The following is a 25,090-nucleotide window of genomic DNA, read 5'->3' as shown; positions in this document are numbered from 1 at the left end:
ATTGAAAGAATTGCAACTCAAATATTAACAGAAAAATACAGGGCTGTTGTTTCACAAATTGGCTCACTGATCAAGGAAAACCGTATTTTATTCAATGATGCTAAAGAAATAGGAAGAGATATTACAGAAACAATCAATATTGCTCTGTCTTTGGTGATTCCTACTGAAGCTGACTTATGCAGGATGAATGAAAACATGCTGCTACATAATCCCTAACGACTTTTGGGACACCAGGCATCATAGCAGCAATGAAAGAAAATACAACACTACTCACCAGAGAGCCTTGATAAATTCCTGACTGGTGTTAATGTTATTCAAAACAATATGCAGCTACTGAAATAAAATTGGAGTTTACCAACTTTGGAATAGAGGATGTCCTTACACAATCATACTCTTTTCTCTCAAAAGAAACCTCTCACAGAGACTAAGGAGTAATTGTTGAAAACAGTCTCAGAAGGAGTTTCCATACCACAAAGTTGATATGACTTGGAGGATGAGCTCTGGGGTTGTCACAACATTCAAGGTTGGAGATTCAGATGTCATCATCTTTCAGTTGTCTACCTTCACACAGTCTCCACCTAGAGTATTGTTATTTCCTGTGGTCTCCTCATCATTTTAATGTCTATTTTCCATGCTTGCACAGATCAGACAAGAGTATGTAGGGACAGAGTTTTTTGTGGCTGGATGTTGTTCTGTTGCTACCCACCCACTTGTTTCCAAGCGAGATAATAATCTCTAAGTCTAATGAACAAACAAACAACCAGATTTGTAAACACCTGGATATGTTTGGACCAATAATAATTCCCTATATGACTGAGCAATGGTGTTCTAGAATATGAAATTTACTTGTTTTCAAATGAAGTACTTTATTTCGCTGATCTCATATATCAGACATCTGGGCTGCAGTATATAACTAAACATTACTGCTGTACAAATGGTGCCAATGCAAAGATGTTGAGTCAAACACACATACACATGATGTACTTTTGGTCTATCATGGTCTACCTGTGGCTATAATAGCTCCCTGTCAAGGTGTCATAACGTTGCTAATTTGCAGTTTCTTTTAGCTTAATGACAAAGATGAACAACTTGGCTCTAAATCATGGTTGTGACATACAAGATGACCTTTCATGATTTCTTCTGTATCTAAACTGCTATACAGTTTACGGGCACTAACCCTTACCATCCACATCGACTAATTACTATACAAAATCAATAAATCCATGCTACAGTCATCAGCTAGTGATCAATATATATTATTTATTTATGCAAGACACGAATGTGATGATAGATTAAAATCATTTATTTGACTTTTTAGTGACCAAAGATACATGTCGTCTGGTGACTGTCCCTATTGGCTTTGTATCTGTGTTGAGGGGTGACATTCATGCATTTCTCAAGAGGTATTTTGTTGGATTAAGTGAAATATCTGTGAAGAGCTGAATCTAGGTTGTGGACTTGATTTACTGAGAGTTTATGACTTATGCCATGGCACTTGCTAAAGGATTCTTTTAAAAATACCACCATCATCACCATCAAAACAACTATTAAAATAAACAAAAATAGAAACAAAACTTCTACATAGAGAGAGACTCAAGTGGTTAGAAATCGCAACCCCACCATCATGGGGGAAAATAAAAAGGCAGGCAGGACATATTAGATAATGTAATCCTTCCAAGAACTACCTCTAAAAAAGGTAGGGGGACAGTGAAGGATGGAAATGCCTTTGATAATAGGTCTGCTTGATCAGAGCTGACCATGGATCTAAAAAACAAAAAAAACAGCAACAATAGTAAGAGACACAAAAACAAAAATCACAAACTTTTGAAATGAGGTAAATTGCATGAAAAATGAAGTTAAAAATATAGTTTTAAAATAACAATTAAAAAAAAAAAACCCTCATTGAGGGCAGACAAATAATAATTTGGAGTTAGAAAAGCCATACTGTGACCTGAAGTATAGAATATATTGGAGCAGATGAATCATTTTGGATGAGTTAGCATCTATAACTAGAACAAATTATATTTGATGAAGTTTTTGCTGAATGTGGCAAAGTTGATCAGCAAAAGAAAGAAGTAGAAATGGCCATCATTGTCATCTTCAACATCATTATCATCTTTACTTATTATGACTTCAATTCCTGAAATATATAACTCTTTGTAATATTTTATGCATAAATATATTTAGAAAGCGTAAAAACATTATTTTCTTTGGGATTTTTTTTTCTCTTTGCTTTTTGAAGTTTTATAGAAATTATTGGAGCAAAAAAAAAGAAAGAAAAATGAAAGCAAATTAACAAAAATATTCAGAAATCAAGAGAAAAATAAAATTTTTGGGGAGAGTGGGGAGGGAAACCCCACAAAAAAACCAAAGGAAATTATAAAAAAGGAACAAAAAATGATAAAATTTGAATTTTTTGGAAAATCTATAGAAAACGAAAAAAAAAAAAAAAGAGAGAGAGAAAGAAAGAGGAAAAAAGAAAATCATGCTATGATGTTGCAATGAGATTCAGAGATCATAGTAAGTGTTTCTTCATTGTCTGAAAAATCACAGTTGATTCAGTAATTTAATGGATGTATTTTGCCACAAGCATTAGTGTCTTTGACAGGATGTAGCAGGATTTCTTTTTTGTTTGTTTTTGACATTTGTAGAAGTTAAAAGACATGTGAACTGAAACACACTTACGTTATAATTTGAATTTAGTCTTTGTCTCAGAGGGGTGAGGCGAGGGTTAGTTTTGTAACCATTTTAGTGATTTAAATAGCAAGGCACCACAGGCAAGGAAAACTTAGAGACTTTGAAGTATCTAAAACAAACAGAGCTAGTCTAAAAGTAAACCTAAACTATGGTGCCTATGAAGATTTCTACTTGGTAAATAATATTGCTAGCTTAGAATAAAAGGCAATTAATCTATAGTGAATAGATGAAATTAAAGCTGTGAGAGTTAATTCGTGTCTACATAAGTATGTAACTCAAATAGTGATGATTTACAAAAGACTGATTTATTCATTTGTATACATATTATAAAAAAAAAAAAACAGAAAATTATTTCTCTTCTTCAACTGATAAAATTTGTTAATGAAGAAAAATAAAATATAGTTAATTACGAGAAGATTTGAAGTAAAAGATTTTAAATTTTAAGAACAAATGCAGTTAAAATGGCCCTTTTTTATTGCAAAATATTGTTAGGGAATTTACTTATATAAATAAAATCACCCAATATCTTTCATACAATATATGTATATATATATACATACAAACATCTTTGTGTGTGTATATATAAGAATGTAGAAGTTATAGCAGTCTTCTTTTTAATATCAGCGGTCACTTGACCTGCAAGAAACAGCAACCAACACCCACCTCAAATCAAATCCTGCCATAAAAAAAAAAATTTTAGGCAAAAAGTCAGGATGGTCATGGCCACTGGAATGCCTTTGGTTATAGGTCTACTTGATCACGGCTGACTTAGGTGCTAAACGACAACAACCACCCCCAGAATGGTATAAGCTCAGCCATGGGCAGACTGTGGATCACACAGCTTTCTGAGGGGCACACCTAATTTTACAAGGAAAATAACATGTATTAAAAATTTTAAGTAGTGTGGTCCACCATGTCTCATGTGGCCTGCATCTTGACAGAGGGTGCCCATAGCTGATAATCCAAGTGACTGATTAATTGGGATTACCTCAATATCCTTCCAGATTCTAAAATTATCATTTTTTTTCTGAAAGACTTCACAATCACTATGGATTTGAATTCTGACTTCAAAACAGGTTGTAGAGAAGTAATGACAAAAAGAAAAGAAAAAAAAAAACCCTACAAAAAACAAAAACAAATAATGATTTGATACAGTGCAGGTGGTGCTAGGAGATAAAGACAAAAAAAAAAAAAAGGTTATGGTGTGTGGCTTTCTTATTTTTCTGGATGAGATATTTTAGATGAAATAAAATGTTGTTGTTGAAGTAGAAGTGATCTCAGTTCGTTAGAAGCAGTAGTGAAACCAGGTTTTTGAGAGCAATCCTCCAACATCAACAACATCAGCAGTAATAATCATATGTTAGCTGTCAGGTGAACTGCAGAAGTTGTAGTAGTAATAATTATAATAATAGCAGAAGTAGTAGTAGTAGTAGTAGTAGTAGTAGTAGTAATAGTAGTGGTGGTGATGATAGTAGTGATGGTGGTGTTGATGTTAATATTTTTAAAGTAGTTTTTAAGTCGACAGCTCATTTCTGCAAGATTTGGGATTTTGCAAGTTTAACTGAAATGAATACTTGTCAAAGAACTGGTAGAGGAGACAGGTGGCTGGTATAACGTCATGTTTTCAGCACAACTTGTAGATCAGCTGGTAAAGAGCAGATGATAGTGTCGACATGTTGGTGAAGTTTCACAACACAGTTCCGGTCAACGGCTGATTGATTGTTGGCAGCAAATGTCTAGAAGAGAGAGGGAGGAAAAAAAAATTAAATAAAACAATAGATCTTTTGATAATGATATTTTTTGTTATGTTGGGTGAACTGGCAGAATCATTAGAGCTTTGGGGAAAAATACTGAGCAATATTTATTCCAGCTTTTTACATTCCGAGTTCAAATCCTGTCATAGTCAACTTTGCTTTACATCCTTCTGGAGTTGATAAAATGAAGTACCAGTCAAATACAGGGGCCAATGTGATCAACTAATTCCATTCCCTCAAAATTACTGCCCTTGTATCTAACTCAGAACCCATTTTATATTATTAACACTGGCCAAGCTGGGGAAAATACTTAGCAACATTTTGTCCGTCTTTATGTTCTGAATTCAGCTGAGGTTGATTTTGCCTTTCATTTTTTTGTGGGGAAGGTCAATAAAATGAGCACTAGGGTTGATGTAATTAACTTACGCCCTGCCACAAATTGCTGGCCTTGTGCCAAAAAATTTGAAACCATTATTAACACAGGTCTTCCAACATCAGGTTCATTGCAAATTACTATCATGTCAGAGATATGCAATATTCATGAAAGAACACTGGGAACCCATGACTTTATATTTTTTTTATTGTTTGTTTTTTTTACAGCTTAACTCAAGAGAAGCAGGGTAGCATCCATGACCTTATTGCAGTGTCTCCAATCCTGACAGAGGATAGAGAGGAGATCCTTTCAGATCTTGGGTTATACTCATATCATAAATCTGTTAAAGTGCTTCAAACAGTGAGATTCTGTTAAAAGCATCCAAGTACCAGATGGTGGTGTTAAACAGGGCAACACTATGTCTACAACCTAAGAACAGAACCAGTCCTCCAACAGGGTCCAATATTTCATTCACAAAGCCTGTAGAAAAAGGCCCTTGCTTAAAACTTTTGACACCATTTTAAACTTCATCAAAATTCCATATTAATTTATGTCTTTAACACCAGCTTAATGATGGTACAGTTATTTTACATTTTAAGGCGGTGAGCTGGCAGAAACGTTAGCATGCCGGGCTAAATGCTAAGTGGTATTTTGTCTGCTGTTATGTTCTGAGTTCAAATTCCACCGAGGTTGACTTTGCCTTCCATCCTTTCAGGGTCGATTAAATAAGTACCAGTTACACACTGGGATCGATATAATCGACTTAATCCCTTTGTCTGTCCTTGTTTGTCCCCTCTATGTTTAGCCCCTTGTGGGCAATAAAGAAATAACAATTATTTCACATTTTGCATTATTTTCAAAATTAATTGAAAGAAAGGTAAAGTATTCCAATAGAAAATGTAGTGGATTCACACCAGGTGATTGTGAAACAAAGAGCTTATTCCCACAGCCATCTAAGCTTGAATCCAACTTCTTCATAGACGGCCAAATTAGTGCATTTTGGACAGTCAAACAGAATATCATTTAGCTTTATAAAACTTATGGAAAAATAAAAATGATATCCAGTTTTAAAATATAATGAAACAGATGTTGTCAAAGTTATGAAGCAGAGTAATGAGGACTTGTGAAAAAGAAGCTAAGCTTCCTTGAGTCAGGAACCACAATGTAAAACAAATTAAACTTTATTTGTTGCATTATTTAACGCTTTAGCATTTAAGCCAGCTATATCCAGCCCAAATATTTCATCTACTTTATGCTTAAACTGGCCACTTGAAGCTGCACTACAATAGCATTCTAAAAATCATTAAAATCTTGAAGCTACAAGATAATGTATATTTAGTTCAAAACAATGTGAATAAAACAAGCATTACATTCAACTAAGTAATTTGAATGCTAAAGAGTTAGCATGTATTTTTTTTATATTATGAATTAAATAAGATTTCAATATAAATATAAGCACCAATTTTAGATGCAAAAGAACGCCAGGTTTGGACATGGACCATGAACCATCTTCACACACTGGGTATTATATAAATGTTACTTTCTACAATTTTAGCCATATATCTCCACAGAATAAATGGATCATCAGCAGGATAAGCTATTTCATTAAAGTCAAATCCAATACAACAAAGATCCCATCTTTGTCCACAGAATTATAGTAATGAAACAATTACGAAAGACATATTACTCTTTTACTCGTTTCAGTCATTTGACTGCGACCATGCTGGAGCACTGCCTTTAGTTGAGCAAATCGACCCCAAGACGTTTTCTTTGTAAGCTTAGTACTTATTCTATCGGTCTCTTTTGCCAAACCACTAAGTTACGGGGAGATAAACACAGACACACAAATATATATATATATATATATATATATGGCGAGCTTCTTTCAGTTTCCGTCTACCAAATCCACTCACAAGGCTTTGGTTGGTGCGAGGCTATAGTAGAAAACAATTGCCCAAGGTGCCACACAGTGGGACTGAACCTGGAAACATGTGGTTCGTAAGCAAGCTACTTACCACACAGCCACTCCTATGCCTATTGAAGATATGTTTGAAGTAAAGATGTTTAAATATTGATCAATGTCATAATTCAAGCTTCACTACAGTCTCGCTATAGCCATTATGTAATGCAACAGAGCAAGGCATGTGATCTGTTTCTCTGCTGGCCATTACTGAATATTGTTAATAGACTCCTCTTACTTCCAGTTGACTGGATAGCAATAGAAGGGCTTAGTCAGTTGGAAAAAGCAATCATTTAAAAAATATGTCAGAAACTTATACAAACCAGTCCACTCATGTAAATGTAGGAAAATGTATTGAAGACAGTATTTAAATATAAAATCATTAAAAAATAGTGGGTAAGAAATGTATAATTATAAATGTATTGTTAGCCATCATCACATCTTATTCCTGTACGTACACTATCATACTGGATTTGAATAGGTACTCTTGTTTCTAAATTAAGGGTCAGAACATTATTATCAATGGGGAAATTGATGCATATGTGTGTATCAGAATGTTAGCTTAAAAATGAAAGTTCCTTGTTTGAATCCAGTCATATCTAGGGATAAAAGAAAAAGCAAAACTTGAAGGCAGTCAGAGATCAAACTGATGAAAGCATAGCTTAGATGTCATCACCATAACCATCGGCATCATCATTTAACGCCTGTGTTCCATGCTGGCATGTGTTGAACAGTTTAGCAGGATCTGATGTGTTCAAAGACTGCATTGTTTTACAGTCTGTTTTGACATGGTTCCTATGGCCAGATACCATTCCTAAAGCCACATAGATAGGATGTTTTTTTGTGCCTCCTGCACTATTGAGGTTGCCATGCAGCTCACAGAAACTACAAGCCCTGGGGTGGTGGTGGTGGTGTCAGCTTCATGCTAGTGGTTGAGGGATTGAACTATGGAGAGGGGAATGGGCAGTGCAGGTTCTTGTAGAGGATTTGTATGGATACTCATTTAGTAAGGAACGGGGAGAGAAAGAGAAAATGAACGGAAGGAGTTGCAAGAGATAATGGTAATGAGGTGTTTTCATAAATGCTTTATCTATAGAGGTGAGAAGTCAATAATCTGAGAAAAACTATAATCTTATAAAATTTCAGTAGGTGAAAATATGTGAGGCTTGATAAAAAGGAAAAATGGTTGTTTGGTGGTGATGAGTTTGGAGTGGTAGCCATGAATGTTATATATAAATATATGATGTGGTCAAGAAAAGGTGTCTCAACAAAACATCGTACTGTAGAGATAAAGGAAGAAAACGAACTTACCAGTTTTTCTCTTAATCTCAGAATTAAATCGACTATTTCTACTTCTTCTTTATCTCGTATCCAATCTTGGATATCCTAGAAATAATTAACAAGATGATAATTGGATACATAAAAAATAAGAAAAAAGTTTTGTTCATTAATAATAAATATTCTCAAACATACATCCATGCATACAAACACATATACATATGATGGGGTTCTTTCAGTTTCTGTCAACCAAATCTACCCAGAAGGCTTTGGTTGGCTCAGGGTTAGAGTAGAAGATACTAGCACAAGGTACTACACAAGAGGACTGAACTTGAACCAATGTGGTTGGGAAGTAAACTTCTTAACCACACAACCATGCTATGTGTGTGTATAATTTTGCAAGTGAAACAATTACTCCAGACATGGATTTTTTTCTCTCCTTTGTCTTCTTTCCTCAGTATTTTCTGTAGGTTCAAAATGTGAAAAACTCTTCCATTTTTCCTGAGCATCAAACTAATACACCTTGTTTGTTGCTCACTCACCTACCTCTCTGCCTTCAGTTTTTGTACAATTTTGAATCATACACACACATCACGTATCAACTTCTAACAGCTTCAGCAAATGAGGAATTGGTACATAATCACTTGAACTGTTACAAATAGCAGCCAAATCCCCTCAAATCATAGCTCGTAGGTTAAGGGATGTAGTTCATACAATCAACACTTTACCTCTCAGCTTCCTGGTCATCAAATCCTGACGTAGAGGACAAAATGAATTTTGAACCTTTGGGGTTGTGATTGGCATTGCTCTAGAAACGAAAGTTTCTGTCACCTGCTGTTGTAGATATTGCTGCCTCTGATGATGCTCATAACATTTTTATCCTCTACTTTTGCAGTTTCACTCAAGTGGCACATATGTATAGCAACCAGGCTTTCTGCTCTGCACTACTAGTCTAATTGCTTTCTTTTCTCCCCACCCATGGTGTATGTAGCTACAGAGTAGCTTTGTAGCCTTGTGGGAGTCATCTGCATGTTCATGCAGACTCCCACTCTACCCACTGTTATTTCATGTTGCCTCTGTGCTTACACTTTGCTCATACTATACTACAAATATGATGAGCCTAGGCACATAATAGTAATAATAATGGCTTCAGATTTTGGCACACAACCAGCAAGTTCAGGAGAAGGGGTAAGTCAATTACACTAACCTGGTACTTATTGTTGTTATTGTAGTTGGCATTAGGAAGGGCATCCAGCTGTAGAAACCATGCCAAATCAGATTGGAACCTGGTGCAGCTCACCAATTTACCAGTTTTCAATCAAACTGTCCAACCCATGCTAGCATGGAAAATGGATATTAAATGGTAAGAATGATGAGAGTAACAATATAATATATATTATAACAATATATTATATATATAATATATATTGCTATTGTATATTATTGTTATAAGTTCAACTGGTACTTATTTTATTGATCCGGAAGGGGTGACAGACAAAGTTGACCTCAGTGGAATTTGAAGTCAGAATGTAAAGATGGATGAAATGGTGCTAAGCTTTCTGTTGCACATGCTAACAATTCTGCCAGCTTACCCTCATCATCCTTACCATTTAATATCCATTATCCATGCTAGCATGGGTTGGACAGTTTGATTGAAAACTGGTAAATTGGTGAGCTGCACCAGGTTCCAATCTGATTTGGCATTGTTTCTGCAGCTGGATGCCCTTCCTAATGCCAACTACAATAACAACAATACATTGTTTCAAATTTTGGCACAAAATCAGCAAGTTGATTCATTGACCCCAGTATTTGAGTACTTATTTTATTGAGTCCCCAAAGATGAAAGGCAAAGTTGACCTCAACAGTATTTGAACTCAGAATGTAAAGAACTGGAAGAAAGGCCACTAAGCATTTTATCTGATATACCAACAATTTACTAGCTCAATGCATTATAGTAACAATAATAACTACTTACCACATTACTTAAGGCCTCCATATGTAAAACTTGCAGTTTCTGATTGACTTCATGTTGCCGGTGCCGATACCAGCCCTCAAAGTTGGCAGATTGGAAAAAACGTCTAGGGAAGGAAAAAATAGCAATTTCTTTATTTATTGCACAAGAAATCATTGTTAGGTAAGGGTAGGAATAGAGAAAGGGACACGGGGAAGAAAGTCAATTTGATCCAGCAATTCCATTAGTTTTCATACAAGACCTGGGTGACTTCGATCCTTCTGTATGGGTGCGAGAACTGGACTCTTACAGCTGATATGGAGCAAAGAATTGAGGCATTTGAGAACAAACACTTCAGAAGGCTATTACACATCTGATATACAGAGCACAACACCCTATCCAAAATCACACTTCAGGGCACAGTTGAGAGAGGGTTAAAGAGAGGCAGAGAAAATCCTGGTTTGACATCATCAAGGTCTAGACAGGTCACAACACAGAGAACAGAGACCAGTGGCAACGGCTGACTATGGAAACATCTAAAGTGGAACCCTAAAGACTGGCCGTATCAGTTAAGTGATTTTGATGATGATTATATTATTTCCTTTTTATATTTGGTTTTGCAAGATTCTTGATGTGAACTTGTGAGTTGAAATATATTTTGTTGTACCTTGGGAGAGTCATTATGCCAATAATAAACAGACCTGAAGTAGAGAAAGTGTGTCCTTGATGAAGTTGTGAATAGCAACGAAACGATTTTGACAAACTTAGCTAAATAACTGACTAAATGATTAAACCAAACAGTTGATTATTTGTCAACTGGTTAACCAATTGACAAAGAAAATAAAGTGAAATAAAACAAAGTGCATTTGTTTATTATTGACATAATGACCATTCCAAGATATAAAGGTTTATTATATTAGTTATATCTTAACAGGACTGCATATATTTCTGTCTGCATCCAATCCACCACTTCTATGAAAGTAAACAATGACTAACCAGTGTGGGAATTTCTCTGGGATTGTTTAATTTACTAAAAACACTGACTACATCTCCTTTAAATTACACCTGTTCATTTTTAAAAAGGGAAGTACACAGGTAATTTAATCCTTGGTACACTATCCCTTGTTTTTGTTTTTAACTCCTGATGGGACCTCTGTTGTGACATGCAGTATGTCTTGGGTCTTAGACATTTTAAACTTGACAAGGTCCATACTTCAACGGGAGGGAAGGAGAGAGAGAGAGAGATTTTGATCTCAGTATTTAACTGGTACTTTATCAACTATCAACCCTGAAAGTATGGAAGGAAAAGTTGAGCTCAGTGGGACTTGAACTAAAAGCACCAACAACTAGAATAAATACCACAAGGCATTCTATTAGATGGCTCTTATGTCTCTGCCCACTTACCACCTTGATACACAGGTCAGCTGAATCAGGGCTGACCTGGGGATAAACAATAACTCGTTAACAATAACAAGAAAAACGATATTTTCTTTATGTGTAATATAGTTCAACTGAAACCACATTTAACAACATTGCACCTACTGAAAGCCTCCATGGATAAGCCAAGAGAAAATAAATGTTTACCAAGAGATCAGCAGTTCATATCCAAACACCAATACTATATTGTGTTCATGTCCAAGACGTTCTAAATTTTAACAGCTGACTCCACCAAGGCACAAGTAGGTGTTATGATTGCACATAAACTGACAAGGGATAAATAAGCATGCAGTATTAATCCTTTTGACATCAGCTCAATTAAGATTGTTCCTGCTTCTATAATCTCTACTTTCTGTTTTACAATGATCAAAATCAAAATCTTTCACCAAAAGGATGGAAGGTAAAACTGACTTTGGTAATGAAGGAAAAAAATAATATATAAGAAATCTGGCCAAAAACAGTGTGCTGATGTTTTTATTATGAAAAAATAGCAATCAGGAGTGAGAAATGATAAATAGTTTTTAAGTTGAGGATTCTGAGTTTGAATTTGATGACTTTTTAAATCTCTAAGTCTGTTCTTTGTAAACCATTTTATTTTAGCCGAATTTATTGTCTAATAGATAAAAAAATAATACTTACTTGTATAAACCTTCCCAATCTCCTTTGATACCTGAAGTTAGTTGTGGACCAGACTGTTCCACCGTTTTCAAAAACTCATTGGCATCAAATGGCCGTAACCTGGGTGGAGCCTGCTAAGTTGAAGGCAGGAGTTGAGAAATAATATTTGCATATTAGACAACTGAATTATAAGAGACAAATCAAGTTTAATTACTGGCAAAGACACATATGCAAATATACACAGTGCTGATTGATGTAGATAAAAATATAAGCTTCCCAGTGAACTGATATCTTAACGACAAGTACCTTTAGCCCTTGAGAAAATCATAGATGTTACTACATTTAGTTCTCTCATCTACATGACTTTGTACTTTTCTACAGTGCTTCTGGTCCTTGGAATGACTGGTCTTGTTACCTCCCCTCACTTCTCCTATTTTCCTAATCTTGTGTCTACCTTTCTAGATACAACACTAACAGCCAATCCGAATATTTTTTTCTCTCTCTAAAATACCAACGAAACACTTTTCTAAAGACCAAATAATAACAAACTTTCATTGCAGTCAAGTGATAAGTAGTTAATTTCTTCACCTTATGTGATCAAAAGCACCTGCCTGTTCTGTCTGCTTGCTTATTCATCTTCATAAGACGCCATAGATTGCCTCTTTCCCCCATCAAGAACCTCTGTACCTATTCTCCGTCTGAATGTCATGTAGAATAAGGGATCACGGTATCTCATCTGCTTCCATATTTCTACTCATTCTTAGAAGGGACCAATATGAATATGTGTGTGCATGCACACACACACACTCTCTCTCTCTCTCACACACACACACACACACGTGCAACATACAGAGTGAGCCTTTTCTTTGAGCCAGTGATTAACCTCTACATGGTCACTTGAACTGCTTGAAACAGCAGCCAAATCATTCTCATCTCACCCTATTTTCTTCAAAAATTAAGGCTGCATTGAAAATAGTTCTAGATATACAGTGTACGGAAAAAGAAAGAAAGAAAAAAAAGGCAGGATTGTGAAGGACGGAACCTCTTGATTATAGGACTGCTTAATCAGAGCTAACCTGGGGTTAAACTATTGTATATTAAAATGAAAACTTTTAAATTGCTAAAAATAGCAATCAAATCCGCCTTAAACAAGGTACAATGTATTAGATAATGAAAATCGAAAGCATTTCAAAGATGGGATGGCTATAGCAAGTATATCTTTGACTATATAGCTTGCTCAAAAAAAGATGACATGCGATTAAACAAACACATTAAGACACTATTTCTATATACGTTTTACAATTTTTAGCTTATGACCAAACAGAGAGAATGCTTCTTATTGAAGCAATTCACAAAGCTCGCAATTTAAACAAGGGACTGAAGTCTGTTTTTTGTAAGTCAGGCAAACTAGAGCAAACAGAGTTATGTCCCTTGGTTATGAGCACCAAAACTGCTGTACGGAGCAGTTTGAAAATTGACCTGTGGTCAGTAGTTGCAGTACCATAACTACTCAGCCACGTAATACAGTTAACGAGTTCATTAATGACACAACAAAAAATGTCCCCAATTTTCAACAAGAGTTGTATTTCTTTATTTTATTAACCAACATCTAGTTAGTGTCTACGTTTGACACTTCTCAGTTATATCTTATCAAAATACTAACATCAATCAGAATTAGTAAAGTTGACTAAATCAACTTCAAACGCGTACAACTCGGGCCACAATTTAGAATGTAAAGAAAACAAAAAACAAAACAAAGAAACGCTGAATATATTTCGTCTGTATTTGGTTTGCAAGATTCTGGATATGAATTCAGGTTTTGAAACAGATATTATATCTCAGTGGGATGGGTCATTATGCCAATAATAAAGACACACACTGGTTGTATTTATTTTCTTTTGTTATTATTATTCAGTTACTTAATCATTCAATCAATGAACTAATCGATTGTTTGCTTAATCGTTAAGGATGAAAAGTAAAGTCAACATTGGTAGAATTTGAACTCAGAATGTGAAAATGGATAAAATGCTGCTAAGCATTTTGTCTGATGTACTGACGATTCTGGTACCTTGCTACCTTAGTTGACTAATCATATTAAAAGAATTGGCATAATGTCCCACCTGAAATACAACAAAAACCGAAAATACTGTCATAAAATATCAGAGAATTATTTGCTTAAGATGATATAACTCCAAATTCCACAAACTCTTACCTTGTGAGGAGAAATATTCCTTTGGAGTGGCATCAAACTGGCCATGTGTCGTTCCTGGAAATAAAGGAACAATGAAAAACATTTAAAATTCTTTTCTTTTTTTCATTAGTTAGTTTGACAAAGAGAAGGTGCAAATAAGGCGATACATCTGTATTTTACTTTTTTCTGGTAGGGTTGTCCTAAATTGCAAGTCGTGGAGTTAAACTGAATGAGGTTAATTTAGTTAAAAAGAAGTGGCAAGTAATCCAAGTGAAAGAAGTGGGGCGTCTTGTACTTTTTTGTAGCCTCAGTTCAATCCTGAATGAGTAAGCTTATGTTCAAAAGTATTCCAGCCTTGATCATCCAATCTTTTTTCAGATATAGCATACTTTAGATAACAGTGTCTTTACTATACACCTATGTACTTGTAGCAATATATATAATCTGGTGCTTGACTGAGGATAGAGGGCTTTGAATGACCTGTCCTTGTTTTCTTTGTATCGTCTATCTGGATGTTTTGTTGTTCCTTTTTGTATCACCTAGCTGTCCAGATTTTTTGCATTCTTGTCCCATTTTGTTTTTTATATATATATATAAATGTATGTGTGTGTGTGTGTATATATATATCGGGAGAGAGAGAGAGTCACCATCATCATCATTTTTATGTTTTCTATGCTGGCATGGGTTGGACTATATATATATCCTCATTTAATGTCCACTTTCCATGCTGGTATGAGTAGGACGGTTTGACAGGAGCTGGCCAGGTAGAAGACCACACACTGTGTATGTGTGTATGTGAAAAATGAGTTCAATAGCGCAAAGACATATGTCATTAAAAAAAAAACACCAAGAAAAAGAAAAACAACTTTATAATAGAGCAAAAAGTACTAAAAACATATAACTTACTAAAGGAATCATGAAACTTTGCGTGAGTTCTAGGAAATATCGGCGTAACATTGCATTCTGAACTTCAACAGGTCTTTTAGTTTGTGCTCCCTATTTAGAAATGTTCAAATTGGAATTTACAGAACATTACTTTTTACTGATGAGTTTAAACAACACAAAGCATTATAGTTTACTTGGTAGAAAAAGAAAACTGGGATTTTCTCAAAGTGGAGACCCAAAATACTGAACAATGAAACAAACAGCTGTGCTCTATTCCTATATACATAGCAACATATATATCAGAACAACAAACGTTTTAAGGCTATCTTCCCCTGGCTAAAAGTAGGGGTTAGCCTTGCATATCCCACAAGTCTTTTCCATACTTTTTTTATGGTTAGATGTCCTTCCTGACATGAAACCTTTTGACTGTCTTCTACAACACACAAGGAAACGGCATATTTAAGTTAAAACAGAAATACACATAGTAAACACACAAGCACACACATATATAAACATAAAGGTGTCAATGTGTGTAAATATGGAAGCACTCCGTCGGTTCCGACAACGAGGGTTCCGGTTGATCCGATCAACGGAACAGCCTGCTCGTGAAATTAACATGTAAGTGGCTGAGCACTCCACAGACACGTGTACCCTTAACGTAGTTCTCGGGGATATTCAGCGTGACACAGAGAGTGACAAGGCCGGCCCTTTGAAATACAGGTACAACAGAAACAGGAAGTAAGAGAGAGAGAGAGTTGTGGTGAAAGAGTACAGCAGGGATCACCACCATCCCCTGCCGGAGCCTCGTGGAGCTTTAGGTGTTTTCGCTCAATAAACACTCACAACGTCCGGTCTGGGAATCGAAACCACGAGTCCGCTGCCCTAACCACTGGGCCATTGCGCCTCCACATGTGTGTAAATATGGAAATAGGGTAACTGAAAAAATTGCAAAACTGCATATAAAAGATGAGGTTAATATTCTGAGGAATCTAAGTTATTAATTATTACAATAACTTCTCTCAGAAATGTAGATGTATAAGTTTTAGAATTCTACAGAGCAGCTAAAAGAAAGCCTCCTAGATAAGATATCTCAAAATAACTACCATCCAAAAGACATTAAAAAAAAAAAGATATTTTGAACAAAATATTTAATAATTTTCCCAAGCTACACGAATTGCAATGAAGTTGATGACTGTAAATTAAATGTGTAAATGTTTGAAATGAATTAAGATTATAAATCTTAGAAAAATATTTTCATCTATACTATGTTTTAGATAAAACAGAATCCATGGAGACTGGTGGTGGTCTGCATCATCAAGACTTGTATTATATGGGGAAAAAAGCATCATAATTAATAAGCACAGAGAAGTTGCTGCGTGGATTGGAGTATGTGTATTTCAGAAAGAGCCATTCTTCTGGGAAATGATGACAGAAGGAAAATAAAAGAAAGACAGCAGAGTTTCACAGCCACTGTTTGAGAAACTGGTTGCAACTCTGAAGAAGGACTTCCCATGGCAATTTCACTGTCCACTTGTTGTTTTTAGCAAATACTACTGTTTCAATGGTTTTAATGTCTGAGTAGGCATTGGGCATGGGTCTTTTACAACTTCCAGTTGACCACTTTGTGAGTGGAATTTGTTAGATGGAAACTGCAAAAGCTCATCGTATATGTGTGCCCATGTTTGTATTTGAAATAATATGGCTAGTTGAAACAGAGGAAAACCCTGTGTTATTTCAAAATGGTAACTTAACCAATCAATAAAATATAGATCAAGAAAACTCCTGGAGATCACTATGATTAACTAAAAACCTCAGAAGAAGGCAGTACCCTAGTATAGATACAGTCTAATGACTGAAGTCTGTAATTAGAAAAACAGCCTTAGCCCAGGATGTGAACACAGTAATGAATTGGATTTGAACTAGGTACTTTTATTTCTAAACTAAATATAATTACACACTATGTACATGCATCAGAGGTGTAGTGTAGGTTTTGGTTACCCTGTGTAGCAGCCAAATTGTCCACCCACTTCTTTAAACATAACGTGCCTTTGACAACGGCAAACACACACATGTATAAAGTGTGGCCAACCTGTGTAAACTGCATGCACCTCACAACCCACATTATGTCACTGGTTTTACTCTTCATTAAAAAATAAAATTTCAGAGTTAGAATCCAGTATCCTATTCCTGGATGTACTACATTGAGGAATAAGATATCAGATGATAACTGGAGCTCAGATTAATGAAAATATAGTCCATATACTATAATTGTAAATATTGGAGATGAAACTAATGGAAACAAAGTATAGATGTTAAATTATTTCTAGTAATGAAGTCAAAAATCTTTTCTCCAAATTATAATCTTACTGACTGAAAATTAATCTTACCTTTATAACTCGCTTTAAAATAACTTTGTCTTTATTTAAAAATGTTTTGTATCTTGTATAAACACCTAAAATAGAGAGAAAAAAAAGAGAGAGGTAAATACAAAGGTAACAATAAGAATTTATTCTTTTCTGATTATTAGATATAAACATATTAATGTAAATATATTGTACTTATATGTATAAATGATTCTGATACACAGAGCAGATGTCAGAGAAACTATAAACATAGGATGCAGTTTATATCATCTGTTCCCTATGCCTGTTTCACCGTTGTGATTAATAGTTCATCAGGGGAACACATTACATCAAATGCTTAATCATTATCATCATTTAATGTCTGTTTTCCATGCTGGCAAGGGTTGGATGATTTGATAAGAGCTGGCCAGCTGGAGAGTTGTCCATGCTCCAATTGTCTGTTTTGGCATGGGTTCTATGGCTGGATGCCCTTCTTAACACCAACCACTTTACAGAGTATACTGGGTGCTTTTACATGGCTCTGGCATGATTGCATTTTGCATGGCACAGACACAATTGCACACTAAACTCTTCATTCAAGAATTTCAATCCTTAAATTACTGCCTGTCTAGATGTTATTTAATTGATTTCAGAGAAATGAAAGACAAAGTTAATCCACAACATGATTTGAATTTTATCTCCGAAAAATATTAACATGATTACAACAGTAGATGTGATTATATTAACAAATCATTATAAAGGTGCTTTATCAATATTATAAAATATCAAGCAAACTTAAAAATTTGTCTTTACCATTTTAGCTGGGAGACCAAACTGATAGTTTGGTAACCCGCTAAAATAGACATTAAAAATCGAAAGGAGAAAATAAACAGCTTTGCAGGTTTAACTCAGTGTTTACTGAACAAGAGAGGTGCGAAATTTAAGAAGCAACTTGTTAGGATATACACGTCTGTGAGGGGACATAAAAAAGGATAGCAAAAATCTATTATACCAAAAGAACTGGTAATTCGTACATTACAATTGTTCTATGAAGAGAGCATAAGATTGCTGCATAATTCAACATCAATGTGAAACGACATTAAACATCGTATAAGGTAAATAAAGGTTTCTGTAAGAATGCTAATGCATTTTCACTTAGTGAGTGTACACGTGCAAGGATGGATTATGATGTTGATGTTGGTGATGTCTGTGGTAATTAATTTCATTGTCTTAACACGGAGAAAGCAAGCAATAGCTTCCTGGAAGCAAATGCAAGCAAGACTTCTTAAGCAGAGAAAAACTGATCTATTTAAGGAAATTGCTGGGCTCCCTTGTGATAGGTAGAGACTCCAAGCAATGTAAAATATGGCCCAGACCGTGATTACCGGTATGAACGTCAAACTTCAAAAAGTAGTTAACCATTTAATGGTTTTAGTATATTTATACAGAAAAAAAAAGTAAGCATTATACTGTCCAGCATAAATAAAAGTCAACTTCATCTTATTTGTTCTGTAAAAACTTATTCTGACATAATATGAGTCAATTTCTTGTATGAATATTTACATTTGTACATCATTTTTCAGCAAAAAATTTTCTGGAAATGATCTACTCATGTAATTTACGCACTGCCTAAAGTTTATTTTTGTTTGCGAAAAATGTGCGTAAATTACATGTGTTATTATGGTATATGTATATGTGTGTGTGTGTGTGTGTGTATGAAGGCATCATGCTGGTGTGATAGCATCATGTAAAAAGCACCCAGTATATTGTGTAAAGTGGTTAGTGTTTAGAAGGGAATCTTGCCATAGAAACCATGCCAGAACAGACGTTGGAACATTTTTCAGATCCTGACAAGTCATCCAACTTAAGTTAGCATGAAGGAGACATGTTAAGAGATGATGAAGATATATAATTAGTTACAGTTTCATACTTTCTGAGCGTAAAACCAAGGCAGGAAGCCAAGTCCAATCACCAACCCAAAATACAAATACATAACAAAAAAAAAGAAAAGTTTTACCTGGTTTTGAATCTAATGTTTTCAAAGCTGTAGACTTCTTTAATTTGTTGAACTGTTTAGGGGAACTTACTGCAACAATAAAACAAACAACAATAATATAAATATGAGAAGAAGGCAGATTTGAAGAACCAACTGAAAAGTTAATATTTCAAACTCTTATTTATACTTACAGGTATGAAGTAAATCACTTTTTACAATGGAACTCAAAGTAGCTAAAGCCATAATAATAGCATGTAGAATATTGGCTTAAAGCTCTATAATGATAGGGCTTTAAGCCAATATTCTACATGCTATAGCTTTAGCGATTAGGAGTTCCATCATTAAAAATGACTTAGTGTCTCTTGAATGAAAATTTACAGTTATGTCCAAAACTTTTACGAATTTCATTTCTTAAAACACTTTCTTCATTACTGTTCTACATTCATTTTACCCATACATTTGTCAGGTTGGAAAATTTATTTGTTACAAAAATTGCTTTTTTACGGCTGATGCCCCTCTTACCTGAGAATTTTAGATTAAATTCAGGCTATCAAAAGTAAATGGATATGGGAAGGGATGTGAACAGCCCACCCCCCAAACAACCTTACATTAATAACTTTGCATTCACCTTTTCTGCAATGCCAATAGCCTCAGATAACTCAAAGACCCACTGCTCTACATCACTTTGATCTCATCTTCCCCACTTTACTTCAATGCTGGCTACCTTACTTTTCTTGAAACATGCCCCACCTTATTTAATCCAAGCTGCTCCTCATAAAATCAACCCAGAGCTTTACTACTTCACTTTGACATCAGTTGTTCTGCTTTACCCCAACAACAGCTGCTTTAAGTATTTCATAGAAACCTGATTCACCTTACTACTGACAAATGCTCCTTCTAATTCTTGTCCAGAGATGACTGACCTTACTCCAGCATTAGTGATTCCACCATACTCTTGTACCATTACCCTACCACAATGCAATGCCAGTTGTCCTACCTTATACCAATATCAGTTGCCCAATCTTACCCCAATATCAACTGCCCTTTCAGTACTCCAGTTGCACTACTACACAGCAATGGCAGTTGCCCTATTTTACTTTAACTACAGCTGTTCCAGTTTTATTGATAACCACTAATAGCAAACCCTCAATAAACTCCCTCCTCCCAGAATATCAGCATTTATTTACTTTTTACACCTTCTACAAGTGGCTGTTATTTTATGAAGGACGTTAAAAGATATTGAAAATATAATACAACAGAAACTAGAAATAACAGAAAGGAAAGCTATGACAATGCTTTTAATATATCATGCAAGGTTGACTAAGTGGTTGGCTAAGTATTGTTTGGGGAGAAAATAATCTAAGGATATCTACACCATATGAAATAAGAATTCTCACCAGGGGTTTTCAAACAGTGCACTGAAGAACACCAGTGTGTTGCAAGGGGTATCTAAGTGCATTACACATTTTAAAAATACAATTTAACCCTTTAGTGTTTATACCAGCTATATCCAACCAAAATATTCTACCTGCTTTATCTTCAACCGAGTCAGGTATGGTCTTTCATAGCTACCTTACAGTGTATCATTTTAAAAATCAAAATCACATCATTGAAATCTCAAAACATTAAATAATAATTAATCGATTAGTTTAAAGTGGTGTGAATACAGAAGCTTTATATTTGACAGAATAATCAGAATACTAATAGGCCAAGGCATTAGAAATCCGTATTAATTCCTGGGAGTCTTGAAAAAATATGTTAGTCTTAATTTTGTTATACACAAGTATGATTATTAAAATAATAACCTAGTTTACTTGTTTCAGTCATTTGACTGTGGCCATGCTGGAGCACCGCCTTTAGTCGAGCAAATCGACCCCTGGACTTATTCTTTGTAAGCCCAGTACTTATTCTATCGGTCTCTTTTGCTGAACCGCTAAGTTACGGGGACGTAAACAAACCAGCATCGGTTGTCAAGTGATATTGGGGGGACAAACACTGACACACAAACATATACACACACATATACATATATATACACAATATACGATGGGCTTCTTTCAGTTTCCGTCTACCAAATCCACTCAGGATTTGGTCGGCCTGAGGCTATAGTAGAAGACACTTGCCCAAGGTGCCCCACAGTGGGACTGAACCTGGAACCATGTGGTTTGTAAGCAAGCTACTTGCTACACAGCCACTTCTACGCCTATAATATATATATATATTTTCTAAGTGTTTAAATTTAACCCTTTTGTTACCATATTTCTGTTGAGATGGTCTGTGTTTCTTTCAATTAATTTAAAATATAACAAAGAATTTAGTAAAATAACTTAGTTATCATTGAGCTCGTGTTAGGAACATAAATTGTGACTAAGGTTTGGTGGAAGATTTTAATTCAGAACTTTTGAAAGCAAGAAATTTGTACTATAGAGCCAGAAGCGGTTTCAAGCAGGTTGGTATCAAAAGAGTTAGAATAGTTGTTTTTTTTTGTTTAAAAACTGTCCATGTGATGTGCACAAGTAATTTTTTTTATTTGATCTCCAGTGTGGCACAAATTCAAAATGACTAAGAGCCATTGTGTTTCACAAGTTGCACAGCTGAGGTAGATAAGAAGTGTCACAGTTAAAGTAACAGATCATGAAATCATTGAGGTAACAGGTGTCACAACTGAGATAAGAAGTTGATGTAGCCATGGTAACAGATGTCGGAATAGGCAATAAAAGGTGCCTAACTAGTTCAAGCTGACTTAAAACATTTGACAGGTGAGACAAGAGTGGCCACACTTGAAATAACAAGTGCCACATCAGACATAAAAGGTACTTAACAGGTGACATAAGTGAGATCTAATACAGTAGTTCATTCAGTACAAGAAATCTCAAGCTTGGTTGTTAAAGAAGAAAGATAAGTTATTGTTACACCAGAGATTGATATTTTAATTATAGTTGTTGTTGTTGTTTTAGGTCTGAATGAATCCTGGTCAAGCAAATCGAAGGCTATGATTGAAGGAATTCTTGCTGTGACCAAGCCATATTTTTTTCAGACACAATGTATCTAGGATTACATCATTCAATGTATCCTTGCTGTAGAGCAGTGGTTTTCAACCAGGGTCTATATAAGATTTTACTGTTTAAATTTATGTGCAATGAATTGGTTACACTTCTATAATACACAAAATATTTTGACATATTTTTATACAATTCCTAACAATATTCAATTATAAAAGTGTCCATGCATGACAGAGTGTAAGCGCCCTGAGAGAAATGTTGGGCGTAAGAAACATAGGATGCAGCGTGCAGGAGAGACGATTGCATTGGTATGGTCATGTACTGTGGATGGATGAAGAGAGATGTGTGAAGAAGTGCCACTCCCAAACTGTTGAAAGAATCCTGGGTAGAGGTAGACCCAGGAAGACATGGGATGAGGTGGTCAAGCATGACCTTCGTACTCTGAGTCTCACAGATGCTATGACGAAAGGCTGAGACCTCTGGAGATATGCTGTGACTTTGAAGACCCGACAAATGAAGTGAGTTCATGGCTCGCAGGACGGCCTGCTGTGCTAACCTTGGATCGTAGAGTGACCCGCTGTTCTTGAGTCAAGTACATCAACATCAAAATAAAAATTCAAATGGAAGTTGCAGTTAAGACACCAGTGCCAGTGACACGTAAAAAGCACCGTCCGAATGTGGCAGATGCCAGTGCCGCCTGACTGGCGTCCGTGTCGGTGACACATAAAAGCACCAACCGATCGTGGCCATTTGCCAGCCAGCTCTGGCCCGTGCCGGTGGCACGTAAAAAGCACTCACTACACTCATGGAGTGGTTGGCGTTAGGAAGGGCATCCAGCTGTAGAAACACTGCCAAATCAGACTAGAGCCTGGTGCAGCCACTATGCCTTCCAGACCCCAGTCGAACCGTCCAACCCATGCTAGCGTGGAAAACAGACATTAAATGATGATGATGATGAACAATATAATAGAATTTTTTTTTAAACAGTATATGGTCAAGAGGGTGCACCCAAATGAAATAGGAATCAAAGGGGTTCATAAGTAAAAAAAAAAAATGGTTGGGAATCATTGCTGTAGCGTATGATTTGAGGGTGATTGGGCTGCTATTTCTAGCATGTGGAAGCAACTTTGTAGAGTTTTCCCTCATTGGTTTCTGCAATCCTAGTTTATTGTTGATGTTGCTAATTCGTAAGTTAATTATATTTAGTGCTTAAAAATACATTAACAAATGGTTATCTATAGTGTTCTAAAAGTGACTCTAAATTTACACAAAACTTAACAAAACTTACAAAAATTTGGTTCCTGAATTTGGTTTTCTAGAGGATAGAAAAACAACAGATAGCTTATTATTGAGCATTAATTAAAAATTTATCACAGTTCATTGCTGTTTATAATGTTTCATTTAAAAAAAAAAAAAACATTCTGAGAACCCATTATGTTTGTGTCTCCTACATCAAGAAGGATTTGTTGAGAGCCAGGGTTTAGTTCTCATTTCATGGTATGAAGTTGATGAGTAAATCATAGTTGAAGCATTGTAGAATATACTGTTGTTCCCAGAGAGACACTGAAACACTAGCAATGGATTTGAAGTAGTTTTACTTAGCAAAAAATCTAATACCTTATTCACATGGCCACCTCTCTACTCATTATTATTGTATTAAGCCAGCAAGTGGTAGTTGTTATTGTTCAACCCAAATTCAGCTCTGACTGAGCAGACTTATGATCAAAGGAGTTCCAGTTTCCAGCTGTGACCATTCCATATTAGTTTTTCTAAACATTATCCAATGTTCTATATTTAAGAGATGAGGAATTATGCACATTATTTACATTCGACAGATATTTGTCCTCATCTTGTTTGTTGTTAACACAGCGTTTCGGCTGATATACCCTCCAACCTTCTTCAGGTGTCTTGGGGAAATTTCGAACCTGGATTCTCATTCCTAAGGTATTTTTTGATGTTATTATTATTATCATTATTATTATTGTTGTTGTTAGTGTTCAGGTCACTGCTTGGAATCGAACTCGCCATATGCCCACGAGCATATGGCGTAGTGGTTAAGATTACGGGCTACTAACCCCAAGATTCCAAGTTTGATTCCAAGCAGTGACCTGAACAACAACAACAATAATAATAATAATAATAATAACAACAACAACATCGAAAAATACCTTAGGAATGAGAACCCAGGTTCAAAATTTCCCCAAGACACCTGAAGAAGGCTGGAAGGTGTATCAGCCGAAACGTGTTAACAACAAACAAGATGAGGACAAATATCCATCGAATGTAAATAATTATCCAATGTCTCTTTGCTTTTTATTTTAAGTTAGCAGAAAGAGAGCAAGATTTACTTTCTATTTCTAACAAGCTCTCTTGTTGGTTCAATTCAATTAGTAACAGATGATAGAGGCAAAGGGAAATAGGTGAGGAAATATGAACATACCTGTTGCACACATCTCACCAATTCTGATGATATGAGGCCAATGTTGAAGGGTTTTGGCAAAGAAAGGATTTGTTACTCCTAATATGACAGGAGGTCTGGAAATAAAATTCAAAAATTTCAAATAATACTTGGAAAAAGGATTCAAATTCAATGTGTGTTAATATGT

General features: G+C 35.4%; 1 protein-coding gene across 4 annotated transcripts in view; it reads right to left on the bottom strand.

Moving 5' to 3' along the window:
* Positions 1-3,210: 3,210 nt before the first annotated feature.
* LOC115220367 (protein DENND6A-like) overlaps positions 3,211-25,090 on the bottom strand; it is a 127,627-nt gene continuing 105,747 nt past the window's right edge. Inside the window, exons 12-21 of one of the 4 annotated variants that reach the window (XM_036510157.1) lie at positions 24,925-25,019; positions 23,773-23,799; positions 19,504-19,572; positions 17,532-17,596; positions 15,166-15,255; positions 14,281-14,334; positions 12,090-12,202; positions 10,038-10,140; positions 8,096-8,170; positions 3,211-4,433 (exon numbers count right to left, since the gene is read on the bottom strand). In XM_036510157.1, coding sequence (XP_036366050.1) covers positions 4,314-4,433; positions 8,096-8,170; positions 10,038-10,140; positions 12,090-12,202; positions 14,281-14,334; positions 15,166-15,255; positions 17,532-17,596; positions 19,504-19,572; positions 23,773-23,799; positions 24,925-25,019 — 811 coding nt within the window. In that variant the 3' untranslated portion in view covers positions 3,211-4,313. The remainder of the gene's footprint in view (positions 4,434-8,095; positions 8,171-10,037; positions 10,141-12,089; positions 12,203-14,280; positions 14,335-15,165; positions 15,256-17,531; positions 17,597-19,503; positions 19,573-23,772; positions 23,800-24,924; positions 25,020-25,090) is intronic. The other 3 variants (XM_036510156.1, XM_029790481.2, XM_029790482.2) reach the window with 3 other exon arrangements.

This window comes from Octopus sinensis, linkage group LG16, assembly GCF_006345805.1.
Source record: "Octopus sinensis linkage group LG16, ASM634580v1, whole genome shotgun sequence".
NCBI lineage: Eukaryota > Metazoa > Mollusca > Cephalopoda > Octopoda > Octopodidae > Octopus > Octopus sinensis.
This window is presented reverse-complemented; position numbering and strand designations above follow the sequence as displayed.